We start from the raw sequence: 27,912 nt of genomic DNA, 5'->3' as shown, positions 1-27,912 counted from the left end.
GGAATACTACTATATAATTCCAGACTTTCACGGAGATTTATAATTGCTGGCTAGATTTCTAGAAATTCTTACGAGATTTGCCAACACGATAGACCCAAACGATTTTCAAAACGAAAACCTACAATCCTCAGTTTTAGCCTAAATTAAGTGACCAGTCGCCATTATAAAATTGCATAAATCAAACTTTAACACGTTTGAAGAACTAAAATGAATATTAGTTCAAACCTACGCAGTCAAAAGAAAGGAATTTATTCCAACTACGGAACTAGTAAGCCTTGACAAATAAAACGCCATTAGACTTTTACCAACATATTCAAAAAACACTAAATTTATTATTAACTTAAGAATATTCAGCGAATATTTAAGAAGATTTGCTCTAAGGACTAGAGGGATTACATAATCAATCTTAAAAGCAAATTACCCGTGAGACTTAAACGCAGTATTGTCTATGTTACCGAATAACTTTCAGTTATCTTAAATGAATATAGCAGCACACCATTTAACACGCAACGACAATCATACAAACCAAGAACATACCCTAATAGACCAACTCCAACTTTCCATTTTTAAATTGAAACATTAAAGGTAAAGCGCAAGAATAAAGTGGAATAGAGTTAAAATGAAGTGCCTTTTTATTACTAACTATGATGATGAGATACATCTTTTATTATTCTAACAGAAAAATATTTATGGGTGATAAAAGGCCAGCACAATGATACTAGAAGTAGGAATGAAATGCTGGGTATTTGCTGATTTGTGTACCTTTTGTCGTTTAACCAACCCTTATACTTTACTTTTAAAAGTGTAAGTTTTAAGGTAAAAGTGAAGGTTTTTAAAGGTGTTAAGGAGATAATAACATCATTACAGAAAGCATCATTTGAGAGTGTGAACTTTATTTAATGTAATCATGTCATTGTGTTTAATACCAAATGTAATTCTCTAGTGGAATATTCAGAAACTTAAGAGAGTAGAAAATGTAGCAAATCTGAGCAGTCTCAGAATAGTGATGATCAGTGTTTAAATTAGTGCTGAAATGTACGAGTTTCCAAAAATGTTAGTGAGAATTGAACCAGGAATCAGATAAGGTTCCAGTTAAAGTATCAATTTGTTTTGATCTGGACTTCAGGAAATATCCGTTTTGTGGTTTTTTTGAGTTAGATCGGTTTTCCGAAAACTGTCTGTGAGTCAAACTCCATATTTCGTTTTGCTACTACAATTGGACCGGAGCCGTAAATAAGTGGTCAAATTCACGAACGGAATGGGCACTTTAAAGAAATGATCTTACTTTTTTGAATTTTTTCGAAAATGGATCCAGAATTTTTTTTTTAAATCAATATACTCATTATTGTTTACATTTGAAACGTTACAGGAAAATTCGATTATTTGTAAGAGTAAACTGCCTTTCCAGTGTAAAGAACACCTATTTCACTGAAATGAGGTTTACAAACTAGAGTTAGAAATAAATATATTTTAGTAATTCACATATTTAATTTAAATAAATCCTATGTTAGAACTTTGTTGTTGTACTTAATTGTTCTGCTTAATTAAATATACAGCTTGACTATATTTCTTGAAATTGACTCAATATCAATTTTTGATTATTTTTAATTTCTTCTGTAATAATATTTACTCTGTCTATATTATTGCAGCATCTAAATTGCCTACAAAACCTTAAAGATGGTTCCTAACTCTTTTAGAATGCGCGTATTGACTACATGTTCTTTTATGCAATTGCCATAATCAATACCAACTATCGGCGCTAATGATCTCGGCAGTCGGTGCGCCAAAAAAAAAAAAAAAAAAAAAAAAAGAAAAAACTATCATAAAAAATACCAGCGTGAGATGAGATTTGAAGTCTGGGTGATTCTAAATGGTTTATTTCTTGGGTTATTGGTTTGACGTTCTACTAGGAAATATAACGTTAGATATGTGCATTTTTTTTTTATGTTTAGTGGCTTTTTTGCAGTACTTTTCTTATACGTATTGTTATTGTATTAGTATTTTTTGCCAGTTGTTGACGTATCATTTTATACATTTCCTGGTGCGTTTCTGTAATTTTGTTTCTTTCGACCAATACTTTGCTTTTCACTAATTCGCTCCTATGTCTAATGTAATTGTAAAGTGTTTCTGTTGGAGATTAATAAAACTAATTGTGTTTCTAATCCCATGACCTATTTGGAATTAGACTTTATAAGCCTTTGATGTGTTAGTTTTGTTGCTGAATGTATTTATTATTGGGTGCAAGGACGGCATGGTTTACCTTTACATTTATTTGTTTTGGTATTGTATTATGTTCTACTCAGTTGTTAAATACCAATTTATTTTCTGATATTCTTTGATAGGAGATCTCATAGTAATTACAGTTAAAAATTTAACGGACTCTAGTTACGCTTTCTATGAGTATGTTCTCATTGGGTCTTGTCGCTATAGTTGTGCGATTGAGCTAGGGCTTAATAAGTACCCTATCATATTTTGCCTCTATTCCTTTTGTCTATATGTTTATGTACCTATTAAATTTTGTACTGTTAGTTTTACATTTGGCCTTTACGAATTTGATTTTAGATTTCTGATTGGTTTTCCATACGTAATAATTTTCAGCTGTTTCTTTTCTTTCTTCTACTAATACATCTAATAATTGCATAGCAAATTTAATAAACATTACATCTGTTTCTTTGAAGAAGTCATGGTAATGGTATTGAATTCAGTATAGAAGTCATTACCAAAATTTAAACCACATTTCGTTCTAGGTTGAATATATTCTTACATAAATTGTAAGAATCACAGCCTCTTTTTAATTATTTACCGAGAATTCCAAGATTATTTTGTTTTTAGCCTATAACTATTTCATATCAAGTTTGTTAGGATTATATGTAACAAGCTACTAAATATATTATCTGAGAATCACTAATATTAAATGATGCTTTAATTATGGGTAATGTGACATTTTTGTAATAATTAGGGAGTGCTGTGGCATTGCTCTCTCCGTTATCTGTAAGTCGCATGTTTCTGTGTCACCTACGTTTACTATTACTGATTCTTTTTGAATAGTCCCAAGAGCTTCTGGAATATTCGTTGAGGATTCTTACTTTTACAGTTGTATAATTTTCAAAATAACATAATAAATGTAGAGTATTTTGTATTTATTTGTAAAAGTCTTATGGTATTTTATACGTGTATCTAACGTTTACAAGTTCCGTTTTTAGAGTTAATTAGTTTTTCAAAGGTGTTCATATTAATAAGAGGCACAGTAAAAAGGCCAAATAGAAGACCAGATGCTAAATAAACTTTGATACGAACCATTCAGCGAGTATATTTGAAACTTTTCTATTTTTATCAAATAAACAGGACAAATTTTCCATGTATTATGAACTGTATCGTTCAATTTAGTGATTTCCGTAAAAAGACTTTTAAAAAAGTATGTATTAAATTATCACATCATTACAGAAAGCATCATTTTAGGGTATGGACTTCATTTGATGTAATAATATAATCGTATATATTACTCGTATATATTACATTTGATGTAGTATATAATCGTATTTAATTATTACCAAATGTAAATTTTCTGCCCAGTGGAGCATCTTACAAACGAAGAAGTTTAGAATATATAGCAAATCTGAACCGTCTGAACTCTGACGAAATGTACGGTTTACAAAATATAATGTAAATGGGAATTAATCCAGGACCCAGATAAGGTGCAGAGCAAAGTAGCTATTAATTTTGCTCGGAGACTTCATTATCAGACTGATCATCTTTTACTCCTAATAGAGGACACAGCGATCGTATACAATTTTCGCAACTGTTTTTACTGGTTATACCCGTTTTGTAGTCCCTCAGACGGAAGTGTTTTTTTTTTTAAATTGTCTATTTTATTATGTGAACACTATCCTAACAACGAAAATTGCAAAAAGCTTAAATTTTATATTTCGTTTCGCTACTACGGGGCCGGGTCAGTAAGTAAGTGGTCGAAATCACTTACAACGAAATAATAAGAATTATTTAGTAATTTACAAATTTGGGTTGAAATTGAATATATACATCAAATCTGCAGAATTTGGTACAGTCATCTCCTCCTATCTTTGCTTTTTTAGGAGTGTCCAAGGGCTACCATCTTATCTGGTCCAATGGTTTTTAAAGAGAATGTAATTTTCCTATTAGGAAAAAGATTAATGAACGAGTTGTAAAATATCATGTATTTCCTGCAGTAAACACAATCAACAATTATTTCAAGGGTTTCCTAGGTGACAGTTAACTCACGAAATTAGGAGCAGATTCTTCTTGGAGATTTCCAATAAGGCTTTAAAGAACCACATACGATACTTCACTTTTCAGGGTTATCTCTTTAAAAGCGATATAAACGAGAAGTCCTGCTGAGAAATATCATAGAAAATAAATTTAGAAATTTAGTTTTACACAGTATAGGGTTAATGCTAAATGATACACAAGGTATTCAGTAAAAAAAAAAAAATTTATTCATAAAAAAATAGTTTTTATTATTACTTTAAAATTGGTGTTCATTAAGTTCTTGTTTGTTATCTACCTCATTAACTGATGTAAAACTTGTTTGTAACATGTTATTTAACTTCTCCATAACTATATCCAATTCTTCTTCAAGTTGTTTGGAATAATTGTCCGGATGTTTGCACTCTAATCCCCCAGCTTTTTCAATCCATGTACTGAATCCGGATGGTGACTGGAATAGATGCTGGAATTCATCTATTGAGTTAATTGAATCCAATGTAGTTTGTTTGTTGGTTGTTATTGGGCTGAGGTCTGTTTGAAAGTTGTTTAGAAATCTCATTGGGGTACTGGTAATTTTGTTTTTTTTTAGATCAGTCTGTAAAAAATCAGAAAATGGATTAGTTGTAACAAGATAGTAATCTCTGCATTAGGTACAACAGAACCACACTACAACACAGAGATAGGGGTTCAAGCCCATAAACTGAACTCAAGTAAAGACTAGACGTCCCGTAAAAGCAAGGAAGCCCCCCTGTGGAGTGAAACTGCAACAAATACAGTTACCTGAATATGCAAATAATAATTATTTATATCAATTGAATTTCCGCATCTACATGAATTGTAATTACTCTCCCGCAAATAACTATAGTTTCTGAAAAATAAATTACGTCTTGGAACTAATGCACCTTGTTGTAGTTGCGCGAATAATAATAATAACATTCATCAGATAGTATCCGCAAAGTACAAATTTATTGATTCTAAATTAATTGTAGGATTTGATTAAGAATAGATTTTTATACTTTATCTTTTATTCGTAAATTAATCGAACCTATAAGAATACTTTGGAATTTGGCAATAACCAACACACTCATAACTCTAGATTTTCACCCACACAGTCAAATTTACCTGTAACACTTTTAGACGATTCAAATGTTGCCTTAAATATGTTACATGTTGCCTAATAACATTTAAAGTCAAATTGCTATCAATGGCATCTTGAATCAATTTCGACTCCAATTCTATCAGTTGGATGATGCGTTCAAGACTGGATTCAGAAGTCAGATTGGTCAATTTCTTGATGGTTGACGTGTCAATAAACTTTTCAGTTCTTTCAGTTACTATACACTCTTCGGACACATCAGCAGCTGATCTGAATTCAAAAAGAAAGACTTATACAATTGATGAGTTCACCCTCTAGCTAAGTCAAACCAAAACTACACCGCCCAGACTCATAAGGTTCTTGTGGCTGCTTCCTGGAGCGCCCGTTCATTCAACCCACTACGACTCTTATAAGTCTTACGGTCTTGGCTAAACAAATCTGCCGTTAACTTTATCGAGAGTCCGCGAATGAACTTTTTAGCATAGAATCTACTTGGTAGTCACAGTTGGCATTAATTGGCGCCAGACTGTCGACCTAGATGATTATCTTCTTTTGATGGAGATTTTGTTTTTCCATTTCCTTGGCACAACATACGATTACCACTACCACCACTTAGAATTTTAAGTTCAGAGAATGGGTTCTCGTCTTGTGGCAGAAATAACTATCCTTCTAGAAACCGTCAGTAAAACACAATATGTCACACAGTGTAGATAGTCCTAAGGTCCATTCTATTTTATCAGATGCACGGTTAAAAAATTACTCCCGATGTTGTACTCTGGACTAAGACCTTAGGATTGAGTCTGACGACAACTCATTTTTTTTTTTTTTTCAGGCGGGTTTTACGTCCAACTACCAAATTAGGTGCCGTGGACAGAGGCGACTAGCAAACGTACTTTTATTAACCATTAAATAGAATCCAAGGTCTAGACCGGGAATCGAAACCAGTACCGCAATACTTCTTAGCTTTGCGGGCCTCGCCTCCAACCGTGGCACCTAAAAACTCATTATTCATCTCTTCTAATTGACACACGATTGCGGCCTGGTTAAGGCATATAAAATTTCATAAGCCTATGAGCCGCCTTTCTGGCTTTAATTTTTTATGGTAACAAGTGGATTAAGGGTTCTATACCCGCAACAGGGGTTATGGATGCTAGTTGATGCAGTGTAAGTTCATGCACGATAGCCTACATCTTCTTTTTTCGGTCAGTTAAGACGATGGACAGTTAAGGTGCCTATAGATGCTGAAGTTATCAATTATTATGCTTGTGATTTTGATTTTTTGACTCGGACATGAAACTTTCGACGTATGAGTAGGGGTTTTTAAAAGTCCTCAGAACTCACCTTACTGCATCCTGAGATTCCACTGGCAGATACTGTAACCTAGATTTGTGTCCACATAATCTGTTTATGAAACCACGTAGAAATGTGATCGTAGACTCATAAGCAGATGTCTGCAACAGAAATATACCACAGTTTGAATTCATATGACTGTCCAAAATCTTCTTTTAAATGGTTTGCCACATAGGCTAATGCAGATACTAAGATAAACGCTCAATGGAACAAGTTTAAGACTCTCAATTTAGGGTAAAATGATCTCCCAGGGACTAGCCCAAGATAAAAATTCCCGCAACATAAATGACAGTTAATTTAACTGTCCCCAATTTTAATTCTGTACAGTATTACCACAAAGCTGACGCTAAGAAAATCTGAGGTAAAATAGAGCAACCTCAGTGACTCTTTTAGGAAATATTTCTAGCTAATACATTTACACAAACATACCACACAACACTTTGCAGCTGAATGTTAAGTACTCTTATCATACCTTTGCACAATATTCCCTAATAATATGACTACTTTTATGTCGTTTACTAGTTTTGCCAGTAAAAAAGCAGATTTGGCATAAATTGTAACGAATACAGCGTAAACAATGGTATCTCAAACCAATAATCGGATGTATACCGCAAACTGCACAATGTACATCGTGCATCACTGAAACAAAAAATGCTTTTAAATACAAAGGTTCCCTTAAGGGCCACTAATATTAATATTATATTAGTGTTCTACAAAAGAAGTTTAGAAGGCATGCATGCGTATCTTTTAATATTGCATCAGTAAATAGATGTGTAATAATTTTGCAGACACAGCAATTAAAAAAAATGCTTTCAATTTCCGTTAATACAAAATATTAATATAAATATTAAAGGGCACCTCGAGCATGCTTCTAAACTCTAAACCAATTATGTAATATACGTAAGAAAGCTGTACACTGTAGTTACTAACCATTTTCCGACGTCGATAATCGATAAAAGGTAGAAACCCAAACTAAAAGCTGTGGCTCTTGTAGGATCCAATTTAGAAAATCATTTTCATTAATACCTAGTGAGCAATAATTCTGCAATACAGAAATAAGTATTAGTTAGACTGCTTCGATGGTTTTTTTCTTATGATTTAAGGCGCGTCAACATCTGGCGCCCGGAGTTTTTTTTTCAGCACACTGCCCGTCTTCGGACAACACCTTCCATCACTGCACTGTAAACTGTAAGAAGTTTCTAGGAAGAGAAAATCCAAGGGCAAGCAGGCGGATTCGATCCCGGGATCTCCGTGTGAGAATTCAATACGCTAACCACATAGCTAATCCGTTCCCTGGAGTCCTCATTATTATATCTACTTATTACTGTATCTACTATTGTATGGAATACGAATAGGTGCTTACAAATTAGTTTTACACTGAGGACGACTAAACTGTCAGCCCGTACAGATAAACAAGGCATATCGACATCCAACCACCGCCGTTATCTGGGGTTCAATGTGTAAAGTAGACTAACTTGGAACCCCCACACCTGACTGAAAATACAAAAAATGAACGAAGATACAATCATTGGACCGAACTTCACAACTGTAAAAAACTGGCCATCTAAAAATCACTTCTAAGGCCAATATGGACGTACGGAGCGGAACTTTAGGAATACGCCAGACCTTCTAGCATCAAGACAGTCCTTCTCATCCAACGTCCTCAGGATTGTAAATGGTCCTTTACACATTTTCAATCATATCTCCATTAAGATCTCAACATATATTTTATTTCCGAAGTATTCTGCTCATGATTTCTTACCTTCCATACTAATCTATCTAGTCATCCTAATCCTGAAGCTCGTGCTTTCTCTTTCACTTCCCACTCTTATAACCCACCACACCATTTAAAACAGCGATGTCTCCGTGATCTCCCAATATGGTCAAGCAATATCTCTTTTCCAGGGGAGTTCCAAAACTGGCGTCTCTCATTATGTCATACAATTGTGGCTAATAGGCAGCATGTGTTTCCAGGTATTCAATTTGCAAGATGTACAAATTTGTTATAACCAACCAAAAGCAACAGAAATGTCGGTAACTTTGATGAAGTACTTTTCATTTTATTGCCTAAGAAAAAATGTGATTTAAGAGTAATCCGAAGAATTTGTACTCATAAACGCACACAATATCTAGATCCTTAAGACAATTCAAGAGAATTTCAACAGCCCGCTCGCTTAAATAGAAAAATATTTGAATTTAACGAGTTAATTGTCACATTTCACCTATCACAGTATTTTTTTAGGTTGGTTATGTTACCCTGTAGGACCACACTTCTGTCAGCAAAAACTACCATATCGTCCGCCTACAATATAAAGCCTTAATCCTATGTTTCCAAACTTTGTTGGGCAACTATTTTTCAGTTAAAATACATTTGTAATTTTACTAATAGCTATTAGTCGGATACTTTTTGCCTGTTCAAGCTTACAACAAATTTCAGCTCACAAGACAAGCCATCTACATACAAAGCAAAAACATTCCCTCCCCCCATTGTATTTAAATAATCTTCCAGATCATCTCGAGGCGGTACGGTTTATGAAAACTTTAACAACATACTACTATTATATGCAGACAACGCAGTGCTGTCAGCCCACGAAGCACATCAAATCTAATCAACTTTATCAAAGAAACCTCGGATTCACTATACAACATGTTATACTTAAGAAGTAATTTTATTAAGAAATTCTTACATTCTTAAAGCAAGAGTCCAACGTTGGTTGTAGTAGATTCCTAGAGAAAGTATTCTGTTCAGACAGATATTCAGTTATGTTCAGCAAAGCGTTCAGTAACATCGCCAGCTTTCTGCGAGTTAAGCGAACATTATGGTCAGCCAATTCAGTGAACCAATACTGATATTTTACCTGTAACGGGGCCTGACACAACAACACAATACTTGCTTTGGCCTCAAACACAGTAATTTTGTTGTCTGTTGTATTGAATCTGTCAGAATATAACTAAATTAATACAAAATGAAATACTGAGACCTATTAAAGATTTAAAAATCAAGAGTTTCTTAGTTATTGCTCCGGACTGCAGTGTATGTGTTATGGTCCCAAAAATATACATTAAATTGACTTACTCATTTTTAGTAGACTGACACACATTTGTTAAAAAATATTTCGTTAAACTGACGGATAGATTGATATCGAATGGTCGAGTGAGGACTTTTGATGTAGCGAAAAAAATGTCATACAGTATATCTTCAAGTTCTTGTTCGCTTAAGGTTAAATATAGGTCTGTGCTCAATATTTTATGCTGTTCAAACACACGTTTGATTAAAGTAAGCCCAACACGATCCACTGAAAAAGAAGGAGAAGAAATATAGTTTACTTATAAACTATTCTTAATTCTATCTGGATCTGGATTTAAAATCCAAATATTTATGAAAAAAAAATCAATCTTTATCTTTGATACAAAGCAAGCGATAATCCTGCTGACTACAAAAATCAAATATACTTGTATATAAGAAATATTACCCTTCACGAATTTTTCCCCAGCAAAAGGCACTTAACCCTTTTTAAAAATTCAAAAAATACCTACCGATCGTCGTAATTAAGAATCGTCAACTAGGTAACTAAAATTTTCCCAGTGGGTCATCACTGACATAGATTGTCTCAAAAATTATGAGCTGGAGTTCAAACTTTTCCCTCACACTGCTTACAGCCTAGAGCTCACTCCTTCGGCCTAATACATATTCCGCCAATGCTCATTTTTTTGCGAAGAAAAATGTTTACTATGGAAGAGGAGGTGAACGCAGGTTGTATTGACTTCTTCGCCTCTCAAGAATCTTAGGTACCAAAATGCTGAGAATACTGTGAATAAACTGGTTTATCTTACTTTTTGATTCTCCTTGCAACCAAAAACGCCTAGTAAAAGCGAAGGATCAAACAAGTCAAAAATAGTTGCCTTACTACAATAGTCACTCACCATGGGTGTATTTTTTACATTAATAAAAAACAAAGAGTACTAAAAATTATGTAAGAACTGCAAATACTTTACTTACATCCTAAATTTTTCTGCAATATATCCAATTTAGCTGCAGTTCTATAAGCAGCATAACGAATACAGTTACATGACTGTACATCTTCTAAGATCTGCTTATATCTCACCAAAGTTATATCGTTTCCTATTATTCAAAGAGCAAAAAATACAAAATCACTTAAAAATATGTGTATATAATTCACAACAGAATATAACTTTTTTTATAGGAAACAAAATCGACAAACCGAAAGCCATAATTTAGCAATATATCCACATTAAATCCATAATTTTAGTAATTAGTAAATCTGTTTAGAATAACCGTTACAACTTTGAAAACATATAAACAAGCATCCCATTCAGTAACCTTTGACAAAATTGTCAGCTCGAAAATCGATATTAAGACTAGTTGGCCGATGAGCAATAATCGATAGTGAAACTTAAATATAGACAGAAGCAGTCTGCGTTTTTTTCTCTTTCATATTTCCAAAATGTTTGATTATTAATCTATTTCGTTACTGATAGAAATATAGTCTGCCACTTAGAAAATTAGGTTAGCCAACAATTCCAAGAACTTCCCACACCAAGAACTTGTGTATAAGTTCATATACTTTATGAAATTTGATAAGGTAAACTTTATAAAACATTTGATAAGGTGAGCTTTAAAAGAGATTTGAAAGTTGAGGTTTACAGGAAATTTGATATGGTGAGCTTTTTCTATCTTATTGAAAAAAAACTTAGAACTTCGGTATAGGCGGAACTTAAACTGTATGCTTTGCTTCATATCTAGAAAATGAATCTCATTATGTAAAATTAAAAGAGCATAAATCGTTCTTTAGTTTGCAACATCAGGGAATCACAAAGTTCTCAACTCAGTTCCTTATCTCACTTTTATTAATGATTGGGGCTTACAAGGGGTGAGAGCTTGTCTATGCTCTTTGGGATCTAAAGATATATAGTAGCGTAACACCCACAGTCGACAGTTTTTTTCTTGTAGTGATCCTTAGTTTTCCTTACTGGGAGGTGTCATCCAATAGAATATCGTTAAAAGTTGTATTGTTTCTTATTATAAAAGGATTACGCCATAAAAATACATATGAAGATTCAATGGAGTACCAACCTGCTATAACCCTGAATGTTGTCTGGCAATCTCATTTTTCTGTATAAATTCAATAGACTAGACCCTATAATACTACTGCACAAAGTCACCTACAATCATCCAATACCTTTCTTCAAAAACAATAATTTTTTCCTATAGTCCTCTACTCAGAATCATGAGAAGAGCCAACCATGCCAAATATTAATTTTCACCATGTAACGTATTTTTCTTAAACAAGTAGCACTCATGATTTTAAAGGAACACTATTTAAATGAATAAAGGATTGTTTATGGTAAGTGAATACTTCTTTCATTTAACCACCTGCCCTTACCTAAGTGTGTGTAGCATATTTATGTTAATAATTATTAATGAAAAACTTTGTTTATACATTTATTGTTTATATTTTAAAGTAATGTTATGTAGTTATCAGTTGCAGCACTTTTGTAGGATTATTGTAAAGAGTTAGCTCCTATACATGAAATAAATATAAATGAATAAAAACAAGCAGTTAGCGTTGCAGGAAAACAACTCTATTTCATCCTTTGTTTTTTGTTTTTACGGATTCTCCGTTTATATATATATTTTTTTAATGCTAGATTTCATCCATTTAATGTATCCAATATCACTACTGATTGTTGAAGTTGATAAGAATTTATTCTACTTGCTGATTTCATAAGTTGACGAGGAATGAATGCTTCCGAATTCGCTCACAGTTAACAAATTACGGATGAGTGTGTCACACCTAATTGACCTGAAGGTTTTTTTTGGTGATGGTCCAAGTTTCCACTTCTTCAGCGGTTCAACATAAGAGCTGAATTTATGAATAGAGTGTAGAGTAGAGGATGCCTTGGAACAAGCACACCTTCTGAGCTCCAATTACTCTCTTCAAAGTTTTTGAATTAGGCATGTAGAAGGTTTTTCTATTCTTCATCATTTTTTCTATCATGATTCAACTGTTCCAAGAATTCTGTTCTCTACTATAAAATTAGCTATTGGACTAATAAAATCATTTTTATATTCAAACACTTCATTACCAGTGGGTGATATGGCCAGTGAATATGTTGGATCTGCCTAGAAATTCTCAACGCTGTAGAGAAATGTGGCCAATTACAATGATAAGAGAAATAGGTAAATAAATAGATAAATCAGGCCGACACTTCATTACAGAATGTATTAGTCAGTGTCTTTGTTATACCATTAAAAGAACTACAACCTGGACTTCTTTTTAAGGCTATAGAGAGGCCAAAATATAAGTCAACATTTCATTTTGGTAGGTGTTAGCCAGTGAGATTGTTCTACCTACCATTAACCTAACTAGTCTGCATCTCTTGAACCTCATAAGAACTGATCATAATAATGGCAAAGGAGCATTAATTTAAGAAATACTAGATACTTTTAAAAATAGATCTAATTTTATATAATATAACAAGCGATCAATTTCGTATCACAAATAATTTACAATAGCGAGTTGGACAAAACTTTTTTAACAAAAATAACTAAACAGTCCTTTTCAGTATTATTAAGCTTACAAGATTTGGGTTAGGCTAGTTTCCAGAAATAGAAAATAAAAATATTTAGCTAATCTATGAACTGCTTGCTGCTGTAGATAATTGTTTAAAATTAGTAAAGAAGTTAATTTGGGGTTATTTATTTATTTATTTTAAGCAGTCATTTGTCATTTGCAAAAAATTTGTCTGCCTTATGGTTTAGGCACATAGAAACTGTGTCTAGTCGTGTCACGGGTATGCTTGAATCTAGTTGGCGCTCGTTCCTGTTTATGTTCGACTATAGAAGCCGCTGGGCAAGGTCCAGTCACTCTAGGCACGAATTCGTTCTTGTACGAGCTGGCCGTGATGTATTCAGTGCCGCCCAGGGTGATGTGTGACGTATTGTTAGATCTACGGGCAGAAAAATAATGATTAGTTAATTTTTAAACCGCATTGAGCAGGGGTGGGCATAGGGAGGCCCGCTCAGGAAACTCATTGCGTTAGTCGAATAAGCAGGAACACATTCAGTTTTAAGCCCAAAATGAAGAGAAATTCTAATATGAAAGAAAAGTAATAACGAGCATTCTAAACAACTCAAACGAAAACCAGAAAATAATCTTTTCAGCAAATTCTAAACATTTAAATAATAATAAAAGCAAGGAGATGAGCTCGTATCGATTCGAATCAAGATTCAGAGAACGATTCCATGTGAATTGTTGTCGATGCATGTGAATTTTAATTACCACACTAACTGGCTCACGAGTAGTAATAATATCGTGTTCTTCTTGGATGATTTCTGGATGTTTATGTGAAGAGCGCCAAGTCGGCATCCTCCTCAGTTTTTCTGGATGGATTCTTCGACATACAAAGTAATACCAAATATATAAACGATGACGATACGGCAGGCAGAAGAATCGTCATCTTTTCTAATATAAGAGACGCCAAAAAAGAATTATGAGCGTTTGACGTTAGCAAGAATCACTAGCAAAAGAAAACGTTATGAAAATCACTAGGAAGCGAAAGCCTAGTAGCGCAAGTCACTAAAAGCTGGAGTCTCTGGCAAACCGGAATTGCATAGCTGAATGCTAGGACACAGAGGCTTAGGAAGCAACGAAGAGATCGATACACTGATCAAAGAGAGCACTTTGCATACATCTTTGAACAGGGATCCATTGAAAAATAGCTTTCATTACAATCGATTGGAGAAGTATGACGGAAATGAAGTCCCAAGATTTTTTCCAGAAATTGCCCTTTAAGGAAGCATCTACGTAGGAAAATATGCTGCGAAACCGCTACAAAGAAAATGTGACCACCTTCTTTTGTTAATGCCTGCTTTATGCTCGAAAATGATTCATTGAGGCCTAAGTGTGTATTTACCTCCTTGTGGAAGTTCCGGTTTAATATTAGATTAGCTCCATAACTAACCTGACGCGAGTGACCCGTTCAGTAGATGTAATCCCAAAATTGCCATAAGATTTGGCTTCAGACTGTCCATAAAACTTCCCGTTGCCAATGGTCAAATTGTCTGCTCTACGTCCTGAAGCATATGTTTCGTGCTGTTGATTTTGCAAAGTAGCCTGTCGATGCATACTGCTTAAACTTTTACGCTCCTGCGAAGTTGGACTGATAAACTGGCCGTCAAGATTCTGCAAGCTTTTACGCTGAACGGCCGCTGCCGAAGATGTTGATATTGTAGAGTGTAAGGATTCCGTGCTGGATTGGGTGCCTTTACGATGAAGTACTGCATTGCTAACATCCGTTGAAGAACCTGGAATAATAAATAGAAAACTACATTTTAATACTCACTTTAAGTAGTTATAAGGTTAGGGAAAATACAGAAACTGTTTATTATGAGTCTAATGTTAAGCCCAGCTCATGTCAGTAAATTAATATCTATTTTTTTTTAATATCTATTTTTTGGGGGGGGGGCAAATGCCTTCAAGCCACTGTCAGCTAAAAACTACTACTACAGCTTGAAAACTACTATAGGCGCATGAAGAACTAGCTGACTAAATTATGGCTTTTCCTAAGATTTAAGAATCAATAATTGAGTATTGATAACTCTTGCCAAATGAAGAGCTCTTCAAGGCTTATTTATTCTACTCGACATAGTTTTCAATGAAAAATTAAAAATTCATAGTCTTAGTCTTACCAGTAATGACGCTCTTCCTGTGATGCCCTCTAGAACTTTGTTCAGGCAAAGGAGGTCTACCTTCTAGTGCACTTATCAGTTCCGTGCTGGTATGATGCATTTGATGCTTTTGTTGGTGCTGTTGGTGATGCACCTGTTTAGTTTCTTGATGACTAGACCAATGTTGTTGGTGGTGTTCTTGACGGACTTGTTGGTGGGCTTGCTGGTGAGTTTGTTGAAGTGTTTTTTGATGGGTTTGTAGGTGACTTTGTTGATGCGTTTGATGATGGGTTTGTTGATGGGCTTGCTGGTGAATTTGTTGATGAGTTTGATGATGGGTTTGCTGGTGACTTTGCTGCTGGGTTTGTTGATGAGTTTGCTGACTTTTTTGATGAATTTGCTGAATTTCTTGATGGGTATCTTGAGTTTGGCTGCTGTCTTTTGCTTCTTGCGTAGTCTTAGTCGTTGTCTTTGTAATATAAACGATTTCACCGTTAGCTAATTTCTTCACCTCACGTTGAACATTTCTATCGATAAGATCGCCCGAATCCACCATCTTATAGTTCTGTTGATTTGTATCCGTCTTAACGATCTGTCTACTTTCATCAGTCTTAGCGATATTTTTGCTTCTAGTCTGCAATACATCTTCCTGCATAATTTTGCTTTCAGTCTGTTTACGTTTATTAATGACGGCCATATTGTCTTCTTGATCTCTTACGGTAAACGTGCGTCGATTAGTTGTCGTTAGGTCCATAGTACCTTCACCAACTTTCAAATTTGTCTCATATTTCTTAACGCTAACACGTTGATCTTGAATGTTATTTGTAAACTGTGTCTTATGGGTCGTTATATTCTCAAATCTTCCTTCGCCAATCGTTAAATTGTCTTTAGGTTTTTTCACCAGCACTTTCTCCGATTTAATGACAGTTTGACGTTTTTCCGGGCGCTCAAAGTCACCTTCTGGGCGCAGGTTATCTTCAGGGCGCACTTGTTTTGGACGCTCTGCTGGGCGATACCCACTTGGATGCCTTTTTTCGAAGTCACCTTCTGGGTGGAGATTGTCTGGATGGCGTACAATAGGTGCCCGGTCGCCAGGTCCGTAGGGCTTTTTATCAGGGCGCATAAAATCACCTTCTAGACGTAGATTGTCCTCAGGGCGGACTTGTTTTGGGCGCTCAGCTGGACGATACTCACTTGGATGCCTTTTTTCAAAGTCACCTTCTGGACGAAGATGGTCCGGATGACGCACAATAGGAGCTCTATCACCCGGTCCATAAGGCTGTTTATCTGGGCGCTCAAAGTCTCCTTCTGGGCGTAAGTTGTCTTCGGGACGCACTTGTTTTGGACGCTCTGCTGGGCGATACTCACTTGGGCGTCTTTTTTCAAAGTCGCCTTCTGGGTGGAGATTGTCTGGATGACGCACAATAGGCGCTCTATCACCCGGTCCATAAGGCTGTTTATCTGGGCGCTCAAAGTCTCCTTCTGGGCGTAAGTTGTCTTCGGGACGCACTTGTTTTGGACGCTCTGCTGGGCGATACTCACCTGGTTGTCTTTTTTCAAAGTCGCCTTCTGGGTGGAGATTGTCTGGATGACGCACAATAGGCGCTCTATCACCCGGTCCATAAGGCTGTTTATCTGGGCGCTCAAAGTCTCCTTCTGGGCGTAAGTTGTCTTCGGGACGCACTTGTTTTGGACGCTCTGCTGGGCGATACTCACTTGGTCTTCTTTTTTCAAAGTCGCCTTCTGGGTAGAGGTTGTCTGGATGGCGTACAATAGGCGCTCTATCACCGGGTCCATAGGGCTGCTTATCGGGACGCTCGAAGTCACCTTCTGGGCGAAGATTGTCAGCATGACGTACAATAGACGCTCTGTCTCCTGGACGATAACCTTCTTTATCCGGTCGCTCGAAGTCTCCTTCAGGGTGCAGGTTATCTGGATGCCTAACTACTGGTGCTCTATCACCTGGGCGATATCCTTCTCTGGCTGGACGTTCAAAATCACCCTCTGGCCGAAGGTTATCCTGAGGTTTAATCTGCTTGGGTCTTTCCGTGGTAACCCTTTTAAAATCATCGCTTGTCCTACGGGTCTCTATAGTGCCTTCGGTTCTCAGGTTATCCTCGTGGATGTAGACTTCGGCTCGTTCACCGCGTACACAAGAGTAGTCTTCCTAAAAAATAAAAAATGAACAGGTTTTTACCTCAGCTAAGTAGAGCTTAGCTTGGATAAACTTTTATTCTAGGTTACTGTGTTTGAGTAGACATAAGGTTTGGTTAGCTTTTCTAGACGCTAAAGACAATGAGTTGACAATAAAGTAGTCTGTCTTAAACACAGGTTATATTACCATGGCCTGGCTCAGTTAAAAGTAGTACAAGCTAACTTTACCTCAGGGTTGGCATAAAGGTGGGTTATCATTACATTACTTAGCTAAGGCTTACCTTGGTTCTCATGTCGATGAATTCACCCTCCAGATAAAGGTTATCCTCATATTTCTTGACTTCAACCCTTTCACCTTGTTTTTGCTGATAATCATCTCTTGTCCTAATGATCTCCATTTCACCCTCCATCTTTAAATTATCATCATGGCGGACAATTTTCGAACGTTCTCCACGTACAATATTGTAATCGTCCTTGCGGATGAATTCTGTTTCACCAGACAGCCTTAAATTATCTTCACGTATGATAACTTCCGCACGTTCACCATATTTGACCTCTTCAACTTCACGTTTTACGAATTCGGCCTGTTCGATTCGTAGGTTATCTTTAGGTTTGATTTGCTTGGGACGTTGTGCGGGGCGGAAATCTTCAGGTGTCCGCTTTACGAAGTCACCTTCTGGGCGTAGGTTATCTTCAGGTCTTATCTGTTTTGGACGCTCAGCTGGGCGGAATTCTGCAGGTCTACGCTTCTCGAAGTCGCCTTCAGGTTTCAAATTGTCTTCTGGTTTGACTTGTTTCGGGCGTTCAGCCGGGCAGAATTCTTCTATACTACGCTTCTCGAAGTCACCTTCCAAGCGTAAGTTGTCCACTCTTTTCACCACATCATGGCGTTCACCTTTCGTCGCATAAGTCTGATTTTTACGGTAGATCGTCATATCACCTTCTTGGACTAAATTGTCTTGATGACGGATGATGTCGGTTCTTTCAAAGTTTTTAAATTCCTCTTCGATTAATCTTTTCTCGAATTCACCTTCCATTTTCAGATTATCCTCATAACGTACAATTGTAGCACGCTCACCATATTTAGGCGCTTTTGGCTTTTCCGGTGTTGTAAATTCACCTTCAGGTCTTAAATTGTCCACAGGTTTAATAGGTTTTGGACGTTCAACCATCTGCACAATGACTTCTTCTCGACGAACGAATTCTCCTTCTTCAGTTCGTAGATTATCCTCATGTATAACCAGTTCTCGTCGTTCAGCAGCCCGATATGTTTCAGGTTTACGACGTTCAAAATCACCTTCAGGTTTTAGGTTGTCTTCTGGTCTGAACTGTTTTGGACGCTCAGCTGGTCGGAATTCTTCTGGCTTACGCTGCACAAAGTCGCCTTCAGGTTTCAGATTATCTTCTGGTTTGACTTGTTTTGGGCGTTCAGCTGGATGGAATTCTTCAGGTTTTCGACGTTCAAAGTCGCCTTCCGGTTTCAGGTTGTCAGGATGTCGTACGACTGGTGCTCTATCGCCTGGTCTATAACTTTCTTTTTGAGGTCTTTCGAAATCGCCTTCAGGCCTCAAATTATCCTCTGGTCTAATCTGTTTTGGTCGCTCTGCAGGACGGAATTCATCAGGTCTACGTCTTACAAAGTCGCCTTCAGGATGCAGATTGTCTTCTGGTTTCACTTGTTTAGGACGTTCAGCTGGGCGGAATTTGTCTTTTTCTGGCCTTTCGAAGTCGCCTTCAGGTCTGAGATTATCATCTGGCCTTATCTGTCTTGGGCGCTCAGCCGGGTGAAATTCTTCTGGTCTACGCTTTTCAAACTCTCCTTCTGGTCTGAGATTGTCCGGATATCGCACGACTGGTGCCCTATCACCTGGTCTGTATTCTTCTTTCTCAGGTCTTTCGAAGTCACCTTCCGGGCGTAAGTTATCCTCAGGTTTAATTTGTTTTGGACGCTCAGCTGGGCGGAATTCATCAGGTCTGCGTCTTTCAAAGTCGCCTTCAGGTCGCAGATTATCCTCTGGTCTAATCTGTTTTGGGCGCTCTGCTGGACGGAATTCATCTGGTCTGCGTCTTTCAAAGTCGCCTTCTGGGTGCAGATTGTCCTCAGGTTTAATCTGTTTTGGACGCTCAGCTGGACGGAATTCTTTTGGTCTACGCTTCTCAAAGTCGCCTTCAGGTTTCAGATTGTCTTCTGGTTTCACTTGTTTGGGTCGCTCAGCTGGCCGGAATTTAGGTTTGTCCGGTCTTTCAAACTCGCCTTCAGGTCTGAGATTATCCTCTGGCCTAATCTGCCTTGGGCGCTCAGCTGGAAGGAATTCTTCTGGTCTACGCTTTTCAAACTCTCCTTCAGGTCTGAGATTGTCCGGATATCGCACGACTGGTGCTCTATCGCCTGGTCTGTATTCTTCTTTCTCAGGCCTTTCGAAGTCACCTTCCGGGCGTAAGTTATCCTCAGGTTTAATTTGTTTTGGACGCTCAGCTGGGCGGAATTCATCAGGTCTGCGTCTTTCAAAGTCGCCTTCAGGTCGCAGATTATCCTCTGGTCTAATCTGTTTTGGGCGCTCTGCTGGACGGAATTCATCTGGTCTGCGTCTTTCAAAGTCACCTTCAGGTCGCAGATTATCCTCTGGTCTAATCTGTTTTGGGCGCTCTGCTGGACGGAATTCATCTGGTCTACGTCTTTCAAAGTCGCCTTCAGGGTGCAGATTGTCCTCAGGTTTAATCTGTTTTGGACGCTCAGCTGGACGGAATTCTTTTGGTCTACGCTTCTCAAAGTCGCCTTCGGGTTTCAGATTGTCTTCTGGTTTCACTTGTTTGGGTCGCTCAGCTGGCCGGAATTTAGGTCTCTCCGGTCTTTCGAAGTCTCCTTCAGGTCGGAGATTATCCTCTGGCTTAACCTGTCTTGGGCGCTCAGCTGGGTGAAATTCTTCTGGTCTACGCTTTTCGAACTCTCCTTCTGGCCTGAGATTGTCAGGATAGCGTACAACAGGTGCTCTGTCGCCTGGTCTGTATTCTTCTTTCTCGGGTCTCTCGAAGTCACCTTCTGGTCGTAGGTTATCTTCAGGTTTCACCTGTTTGGGACGTTCGGCTGGCCTGAATTTCTCAGGAGTCCGTTTTTCAAATTCTCCTTCTGGTTTCAGGTTGTCTTCAGGTTTGACCTGTTTTGGCCTTTCAGCTGGGCGGAATTTGTCTTTTTCCGGCCTTTCGAAATCTCCTTCAGGTTTAAGGTTGTCTTCGGGTTTTACCTGTTTAGGACGTTCGGCAGGTCTGAATTTCTCTGGAGTTCGTTTTTCAAAGTCTCCTTCAGGTTTTAAGTTGTCTTCAGGTTTCACTTGTTTAGGACGTTCAGCTGGGCGGAATTTGTCTTTTTCTGGCCTTTCGAAATCTCCTTCAGGTTTAAGGTTGTCTTCTGGTTTCACTTGCTTAGGACGTTCAGCAGGGCGGAATTTGTCTTTTTCCGGCCTTTCGAAATCTCCTTCAGGTTTAAGGTTGTCATCGGGCTTAACCTGCTTAGGACGTTCGGCAGGTCTGAATTTCTCTGGAGTTCGTTTTTGAAAGTCTCCTTCAGGTTTTAAGTTGTCTTCAGGTTTCACTTGTTTAGGACGTTCAGCTGGGCGGAATTTGTCTTTTTCTGGTCTTTCGAAATCACCTTCTGGTTTTAGGTTATCTTCTGGTTTTACTTGCTTAGGACGTTCTGCAGGGCGGAATTTGTCTTTATCAGGTCTTTCAAATTCTCCTTCTGGTTTCAAGTTGTCTTCTGGTTTGACCTGTTTTGGCCTTTCAGCTGGACGGAATTTGTCTTTTTCTGGCCTTTCGAAATCTCCTTCAGGTTTAAGGTTGTCTTCTGGTTTCACTTGCTTAGGACGTTCAGCAGGGCGGAATTTGTCTTTTTCCGGCCTTTCGAAATCTCCTTCAGGTTTAAGGTTGTCTTCGGGCTTAATCTGTTTAGGACGTTCAGCAGGTCTGAATTTCTCTGGAGTTCGTTTTTCAAAGTCTCCTTCAGGTTTTAAGTTGTCTTCAGGTTTCACTTGTTTAGGACGTTCAGCTGGGCGGAATTTGTCTTTTTCTGGTCTTTCGAAATCACCTTCTGGTTTTAGGTTATCTTCTGGTTTTACTTGCTTAGGACGTTCTGCAGGGCGGAATTTGTCTTTATCAGGTCTTTCAAATTCTCCTTCTGGTTTCAAGTTGTCTTCTGGTTTGACCTGTTTTGGCCTTTCAGCTGGACGGAATTTGTCTTTTTCTGGCCTTTCGAAATCTCCTTCAGGTTTAAGGTTGTCTTCTGGTTTCACTTGCTTAGGACGTTCAGCAGGGCGGAATTTGTCTTTTTCCGGCCTTTCGAAATCTCCTTCAGGTTTAAGGTTGTCTTCGGGCTTAATCTGTTTAGGACGTTCAGCAGGTCTGAATTTCTCTGGAGTTCGTTTTTCAAAGTCTCCTTCAGGTTTTAAGTTGTCTTCAGGTTTCACTTGTTTAGGACGTTCAGCTGGGCGGAATTTGTCTTTTTCTGGTCGTTCGAAATCACCTTCTGGTTTTAGGTTATCTTCTGGTTTTACTTGCTTAGGACGTTCTGCAGGGCGGAATTTGTCTTTATCAGGTCTTTCAAATTCTCCTTCTGGTTTCAAGTTGTCTTCTGGTTTGACCTGTTTTGGCCTTTCAGCTGGACGGAATTTGTCTTTTTCTGGCCTTTCGAAATCTCCTTCAGGTTTAAGGTTGTCTTCTGGTTTCACTTGCTTAGGACGTTCAGCAGGGCGGAATTTGTCTTTTTCCGGCCTTTCGAAATCTCCTTCAGGTTTAAGGTTGTCTTCGGGCTTAACCTGCTTAGGACGTTCGGCAGGTCTGAATTTCTCTGGAGTTCGTTTTTGAAAGTCTCCTTCAGGTTTTAAGTTGTCTTCAGGTTTTACTTGTTTAGGACGTTCAGCTGGGCGGAATTTGTCTTTTTCTGGTCTTTCGAAATCACCTTCTGGTTTTAGGTTATCTTCTGGTTTTACTTGCTTAGGACGTTCTGCAGGGCGGAATTTTTCTTTATCAGGTCTTTCAAAATCTCCTTCAGGTTTAAGGTTGTCTTCTGGTTTCACTTGTTTAGGACGTTCAGCTGGGCGGAATTTGTCTTTTTCCGGCCTTTCGAAATCTCCTTCAGGTTTAAGGTTGTCTTCGGGTTTTACCTGTTTAGGACGTTCGGCAGGTCTGAATTTCTCTGGAGTTCGTTTTTCAAAGTCTCCTTCTGGTTTTAAGTTGTCTTCTGGTTTCACTTGTTTAGGACGTTCAGCTGGTCGGAATTTGTCTTTTTCTGGCCTTTCGAAATCACCTTCTGGTTTTAGATTATCTTCTGGTTTTACTTGCTTAGGACGTTCTGCAGGGCGGAATTTGTCTTTATCAGGTCTTTGAAATTCTCCTTCTGGTTTCAAGTTGTCTTCTGGTTTGACCTGTTTGGGCCTTTCAGCTGGACGGAATTTGTCTTTTTCTGGCCTTTCGAAATCTCCTTCTGGTTTTAAGTTGTCTTCTGGTTTCACTTGCTTAGGACGTTCAGATGGGCGGAATTTTTCTTTATCAGGTCTTTCGAAATTTCCTTCAGGTTTTAGATTATCTTGTGGTTTTATTTGTTTAGGACGTTCAGCTGGGCGGAATCTTTCTTTATCAGGCCTTTCAAAATCTCCTTCTGGTTTCAAGTTGTCTTCTGGTTTCACTTGTTTAGGGCGTTCCGCTGGTCTAAATTTCTCGGGAGCGCGTTTTTCAAATTCTCCTTCAGGTTTTAGATTGTCTTCAGGTTTCACCTGTTTCGGACGTTCAGCTGGGCGGAATTTTTCTTTATCAGGCCTTTCGAAATCTCCTTCTGGTTTCAAGTTGTCTTCTGGTTTGACCTGTTTGGGTCTTTCAGCAGGACGGAATTTGTCTTTTTCTGGCCTTTCGAAGTCACCTTCTGGTTTAAGGTTGTCTTCGGGTTTCACTTGCTTAGGACGTTCAGCTGGGCGGAATTTGTCTTTCTCTGGTCTTTCGAAATTTCCTTCAGGTTTTAAGTTATCTTCTGGTTTTACTTGCTTGGGACGTTCTGCAGGGCGGAATTTGTCTTTATCAGGTCTTTCAAATTCTCCTTCTGGTTTCAAGTTGTCTTCTGGTTTCACTTGTTTAGGTCTTTCAGCTGGACGGAATTCGTCCTTTTCTGGCCTTTCGAAATTTCCTTCAGGTTTTAAGTTATCTTCTGGTTTTATTTGCTTAGGACGTTCAGCTGGGCGGAATTTATCTTTTTCGGGTCTTTCAAAGTCGCCTTCTGGCTTTAAGTTGTCTTTAGGTTTCTTCTGCTTAGGGCGCTCTGCTGGGCGGAATTGATCTTTTTCTGGTATTTGGAAGTCACCTTCCGGTTTAAGGTTGTCTGGATGTTTGACAATTGGTTCACGTTCCATAATTGGATAGTGTTTGAATTCTTCGACATTTGTTGTCTCAAAATAGATGTCTCCATCTTGTTTTGTCCATGTTCGCCTTCTTATTGGCCGTTCTCTGAATACTTTTTTCTCTGTGTAATCAGTCTTCGAAGACGATTCAAATATCATATCGCCTATGGTTGTCAAATTGTCTTGTCTTTTAGTCACCGGTTTTTGACGTTTGGTTGTCACATGCTTTGGGTAGTCCTTTCTATTAATGGTAGTATCCTGCAAAATCAAAAAATTAGAGACAATAAATTAGGTTCAAAAATTTCTGCGGTAAAATTTTTTCTTTAGCTCTAAACGTTGAAAATCTTACCTCAATGGTACCTTCTCCTATAGTCAAATTATCAATCCTTTTCGTGACCAGCTCCGAGCGATCGACCTGGTCGTATTGTTTGAATTCGGATTTTGAGGTAGTTTCAATTATCAAATCGCCTTCCAGTTTTGTCCACGTATTTCTTCGAATCATTCTCGGTCGTTCGGTTGTTTCACCTGTAAATTCAACTTGTGCAGTAGTTTCACCTGTAAAAATGTCATATTTAGAAAAATACTCCTTATTTAAAACACTATTATTAAACACTAGAAATGTAGGGTAAAGAATTCCGGCAAAGCGGTCATTACTTACTTATGAACTCCCCTTCAGTAGTGAGGTTGTCTTTTGGTCGTTTAGTTGGTGCTCGTTCACCTTTTAGTGGTACAGCTCCTTTCTGTGGCCTTTCAAAATCTCCTTCTGGTTTCAGATTGTCTTCAGGCTTAATCTGTTTTGGGCGTTCAGCAGGGCGGAATTTTTCTTTCTCAGGTCTTTCGAAGTCACCTTCTGGTTTTAGGTTATCTTCAGGTTTCTTCTGCTTTGGGCGTTCAGCAGGACGGAATTTGTCTTTTTCGGGCCTTTCAAAATCACCTTCAGGTTTCAGGTTGTCATCAGGTTTTTTCTGTTTGGGTCTTTCTGCTGGTCGATAACCATCTTTCACTGGCCTTTCAAAGTCTCCTTCAGGTTTCAGATTGTCTTCAGGTTTCTTTTGCTTTGGGCGTTCAGCAGGACGGAATTTGTCTTTTTCGGGCCTTTCAAAATCACCTTCAGGTTTCAGGTTGTCTTCTGGTTTCACCTGTTTGGGTCTTTCTGCTGGTCGATAATCATCCGGTTTTGGCCGTTCGAAATCACCTTCTGGTCTTAAATTATCAGCTGGTTTAACCGCTTTTGGTCTCTCTGCTGGCCCAACTCTTTCTGGAGTTGGTCTTTCAAAATCACCCTCTAGTCTGATATTGTCCGGATGTTTTACCACAGGCGCTCTGTCACCTGGTCTATATTTGCTTTTATCAGGTCTTTCGAAATCACCTTCCGGTTTCAGGTTATCTTCAGGCTTCTTTGGTTTAGGGCGTTCAGCTGGTCGGAATTGGTCCTTTATGGGTCTTTCAAAGTCACCTTCAGGTTTTAGGTTGTCTTCAGGTTTTTTCTGTCTTGGGCGCTCAGCTGGGCGGAATTTGTCTTTTTCGGGCCTTTCGAAATCACCTTCTGGTTTCAGGTTGTCTTCTGGTCTCACCTGTTTGGGTCTTTCTGTTGGTCGATAGCTATCCGGTTTGGGCCGTTCAAAATCACCTTCTGGCCTTAAGTTATCAGTTGGTCTAACCGGTTTTGGTCTCTCTGCTGGCCCAACTTTTTCTGGAGTTGGTCTTTCAAATCCACCTTCTAGTTTGATATTGTCCGGATGTTTGACAATAGGCGCTCTGTCACCTGGTCTATATTGGCCTTTATCGGGTCTTTCGAAATCACCTTCAGGTCTTAGGTTGTCTTCAGGTTTTTTTTGTTTTGGGCGTTCAGCTGGTCGGAATTGGTCCTTTTCGGGCCTTTCAAAGTCACCTTCAGGTTTCAGGTTGTCTTTAGGTTTTTTTACAGGTGACCTCTCGCCTTTTACTAGGGGAAATTCTTGCCTTCTTTCTGGTTTATATTCCCCCTCCAGATGTAGATTGTCTTCAAATTTATACCTGAAACAGGTAACCATGTGCATAATAGCATTTTGAAACTCATACACACACTCACACAGGCACACACGTCAAACACCTAAAACTTACCCTGTGGGTCTTTCCACGGGTAGCTTTTTGTCAAATTCCTGCTTATAGGCGGTAGTGGCCTCAATAGGCCCTTGAGGCAATGTCAGCTGGGTTTGCAGTCTGCGCAGTTTCGGTCGTTCCACCTCTGAAGGCTTATACTCAGTGTACACATCTTGAGTAATCGATTTGCTTTCAACTGGCACGACTTCATCATTTTTCAACGGTGACGGCTCGGTTGGAAAATGTTTACAACGATGGCGTCTGTAAAATGGAATTATGAGACTTGATTAAATTTTTAGGCATAATTTAGCGCAATTCATTATAGGTTGCTAAGGTAATTTGAGCCCAAAATCCCTCTTAAGGCCCCTAAACAATTTGCATGCAAAGTTTAAGCTTTTCAAATTGGAGGCACTATTAAGTACATTATATGTATATCATCTCTATTGAACGTATCAGCACGATAAAGAAGCATCATTTTTAGGGAATCGGGATTGGAATAGTATGACGACTCATATAATCTGTGCTTACTATGGTTTATTTACTTTTTAAAGGCACAATTAAGAAATAGGGCTTTTGAGCCTTTATAGACGGGAGGGTTTTGTTCCCAAAGCTTATTGTACCAACACCCTGAACGCTGGATGTATATTTTGTAAATTCTTCCCTATTTACGTGGTCCACGGTTTTATCTAATAGTCTCTTTTCCGATATGATCTCTTGCAACACCATCTAATAGGATATGAGACGCCGTTTTTATGGACTGAAGTTTAATTTACCATATCCTATAAAAAAATGTAGCTGATTGTCACGACCCTAGTAGAAAAAAAACCTAACCTTTTACAAGACCCTGGGTATTCTCAATAATCGATTTTCGCAAATTATCTCTGTGTGCGCCGTTTTAATACATCTCTTGAACAATCATAAATTTGTTTTTTTCTCTATTTTGTTTTTTGTTAATATAATTTTACTTTTTAAAAATTTAATTTACCTTTTTTAATATTAAGTTTGCTTTATCCTTGTTCTTCTTTTTTACCTTCTCTCATTTAATTAAAATTAATTGTATCATTGTACAATATCGCTTATGGGATCCCAGCCACCTACTGTTGCACAATAACGACCCCTTCTGGTGTGACAATAAACTGTATTGAAACTAATGATTTAGTTAACCTACTCGTTCACAGATATTTAACGCATGGAAAGAACAAGCACTTCATTAATTGTACCATTGTACAATATCGCTTATGGGATCCCAGCCACCTACTGCTGCACAATAACGACCCCTTCTGCTGTGACAGTAAACTGTATTGAAACTAATGATTTAGTTAACGTACCCTTTCACAGATAGCTGTAAGTGACTATAAGTTTACAAGCCTCCAGAAAATAGGTTTCTCACTTAGGAACAGTCAATTAACCGGATGTCGGCGATATTTAACGCATAGAAAAAACAAGTACTCAAGTATCTATTCCATAGTTAACGTGATATAGACTTAACTTGAAAAACATTTCAAATAAAATGTACGCCAAGTTACAAAAAAATATTTGTTTAAAAAATATATTAATGAAGTTGTACTTTCGGAAGGATATTTTTTGTATTTGTGACACATTGCTTACAGTCAGGTTCCTTGGTGGCATTTAAAACAAACATTAAATCTGAATACTGTCATTTTTCGTTTTTAAGTTATGACGACCACATTTTAATTTGCTTTTAAGCAAACGCAATTAAAGGAATTTATTTGTAAAAACAGTTTCTCGAACACAAAAATACTCAAAAAATTAATATAAAACTTAAAACTCATACTATGTTTAAGAGAAAGTAGTACCCATAATAAACAATAAGATAACCTCAAAACTTACCGTACATAAACGGTACGAGCCAGTATTGAGCTTTAAACACCACACAACATAATATGGTAGTTCTT

General features: G+C 37.8%; 2 protein-coding genes across 3 annotated transcripts in view; both read right to left on the bottom strand.

Moving 5' to 3' along the window:
• Window positions 1-4,449: 4,449 nt before the first annotated feature.
• Window positions 4,450-11,050, bottom strand: LOC141461877 (dystrophin-like). Of its 2 annotated transcripts, none has more exons than XM_074143297.1 (9): window positions 10,912-11,050; window positions 10,689-10,811; window positions 9,765-9,984; window positions 9,376-9,625; window positions 7,619-7,730; window positions 7,161-7,327; window positions 6,680-6,789; window positions 5,365-5,608; window positions 4,450-4,837 (listed from the first exon to the last, which is right to left on the bottom strand). In XM_074143297.1, exons 1-9 carry the CDS (start codon window positions 10,919-10,921, stop codon window positions 4,502-4,504), a joined length of 1,572 nt encoding a protein of 523 aa, XP_073999398.1. In that variant the 5' UTR covers window positions 10,922-11,050; the 3' UTR covers window positions 4,450-4,501. The 2 variants fall into 2 exon arrangements, with proteins under 2 accessions (XP_073999398.1, XP_073999400.1); XM_074143299.1 differs by having other exon boundaries at window positions 9,376-9,487.
• A 2,102-nt stretch (window positions 11,051-13,152) lies between these two features.
• Sdb (SAXO downstream of blistered) overlaps window positions 13,153-27,912 on the bottom strand; it is a 46,495-nt gene continuing 31,735 nt past the window's right edge. Inside the window, exons 2-8 of the mRNA XM_074143296.1 lie at window positions 26,018-26,257; window positions 24,573-25,930; window positions 24,264-24,469; window positions 17,816-24,172; window positions 15,402-17,547; window positions 14,675-15,017; window positions 13,153-13,660 (exon numbers count right to left, since the gene is read on the bottom strand). Of these exons, the coding sequence (XP_073999397.1) occupies window positions 13,462-13,660; window positions 14,675-15,017; window positions 15,402-17,547; window positions 17,816-24,172; window positions 24,264-24,469; window positions 24,573-25,930; window positions 26,018-26,257 (10,849 nt within the window). The 3' untranslated portion in view covers window positions 13,153-13,461. The remainder of the gene's footprint in view (window positions 13,661-14,674; window positions 15,018-15,401; window positions 17,548-17,815; window positions 24,173-24,263; window positions 24,470-24,572; window positions 25,931-26,017; window positions 26,258-27,912) is intronic.

The sequence above is a fragment of the Rhodnius prolixus genome, unplaced genomic scaffold (assembly GCF_049639745.1).
Source record: "Rhodnius prolixus isolate KJV_2025 unplaced genomic scaffold, Rpr scaffold_12, whole genome shotgun sequence".
NCBI classification, from domain to species: Eukaryota; Metazoa; Arthropoda; class Insecta; order Hemiptera; family Reduviidae; genus Rhodnius; species Rhodnius prolixus.
This window is presented reverse-complemented; position numbering and strand designations above follow the sequence as displayed.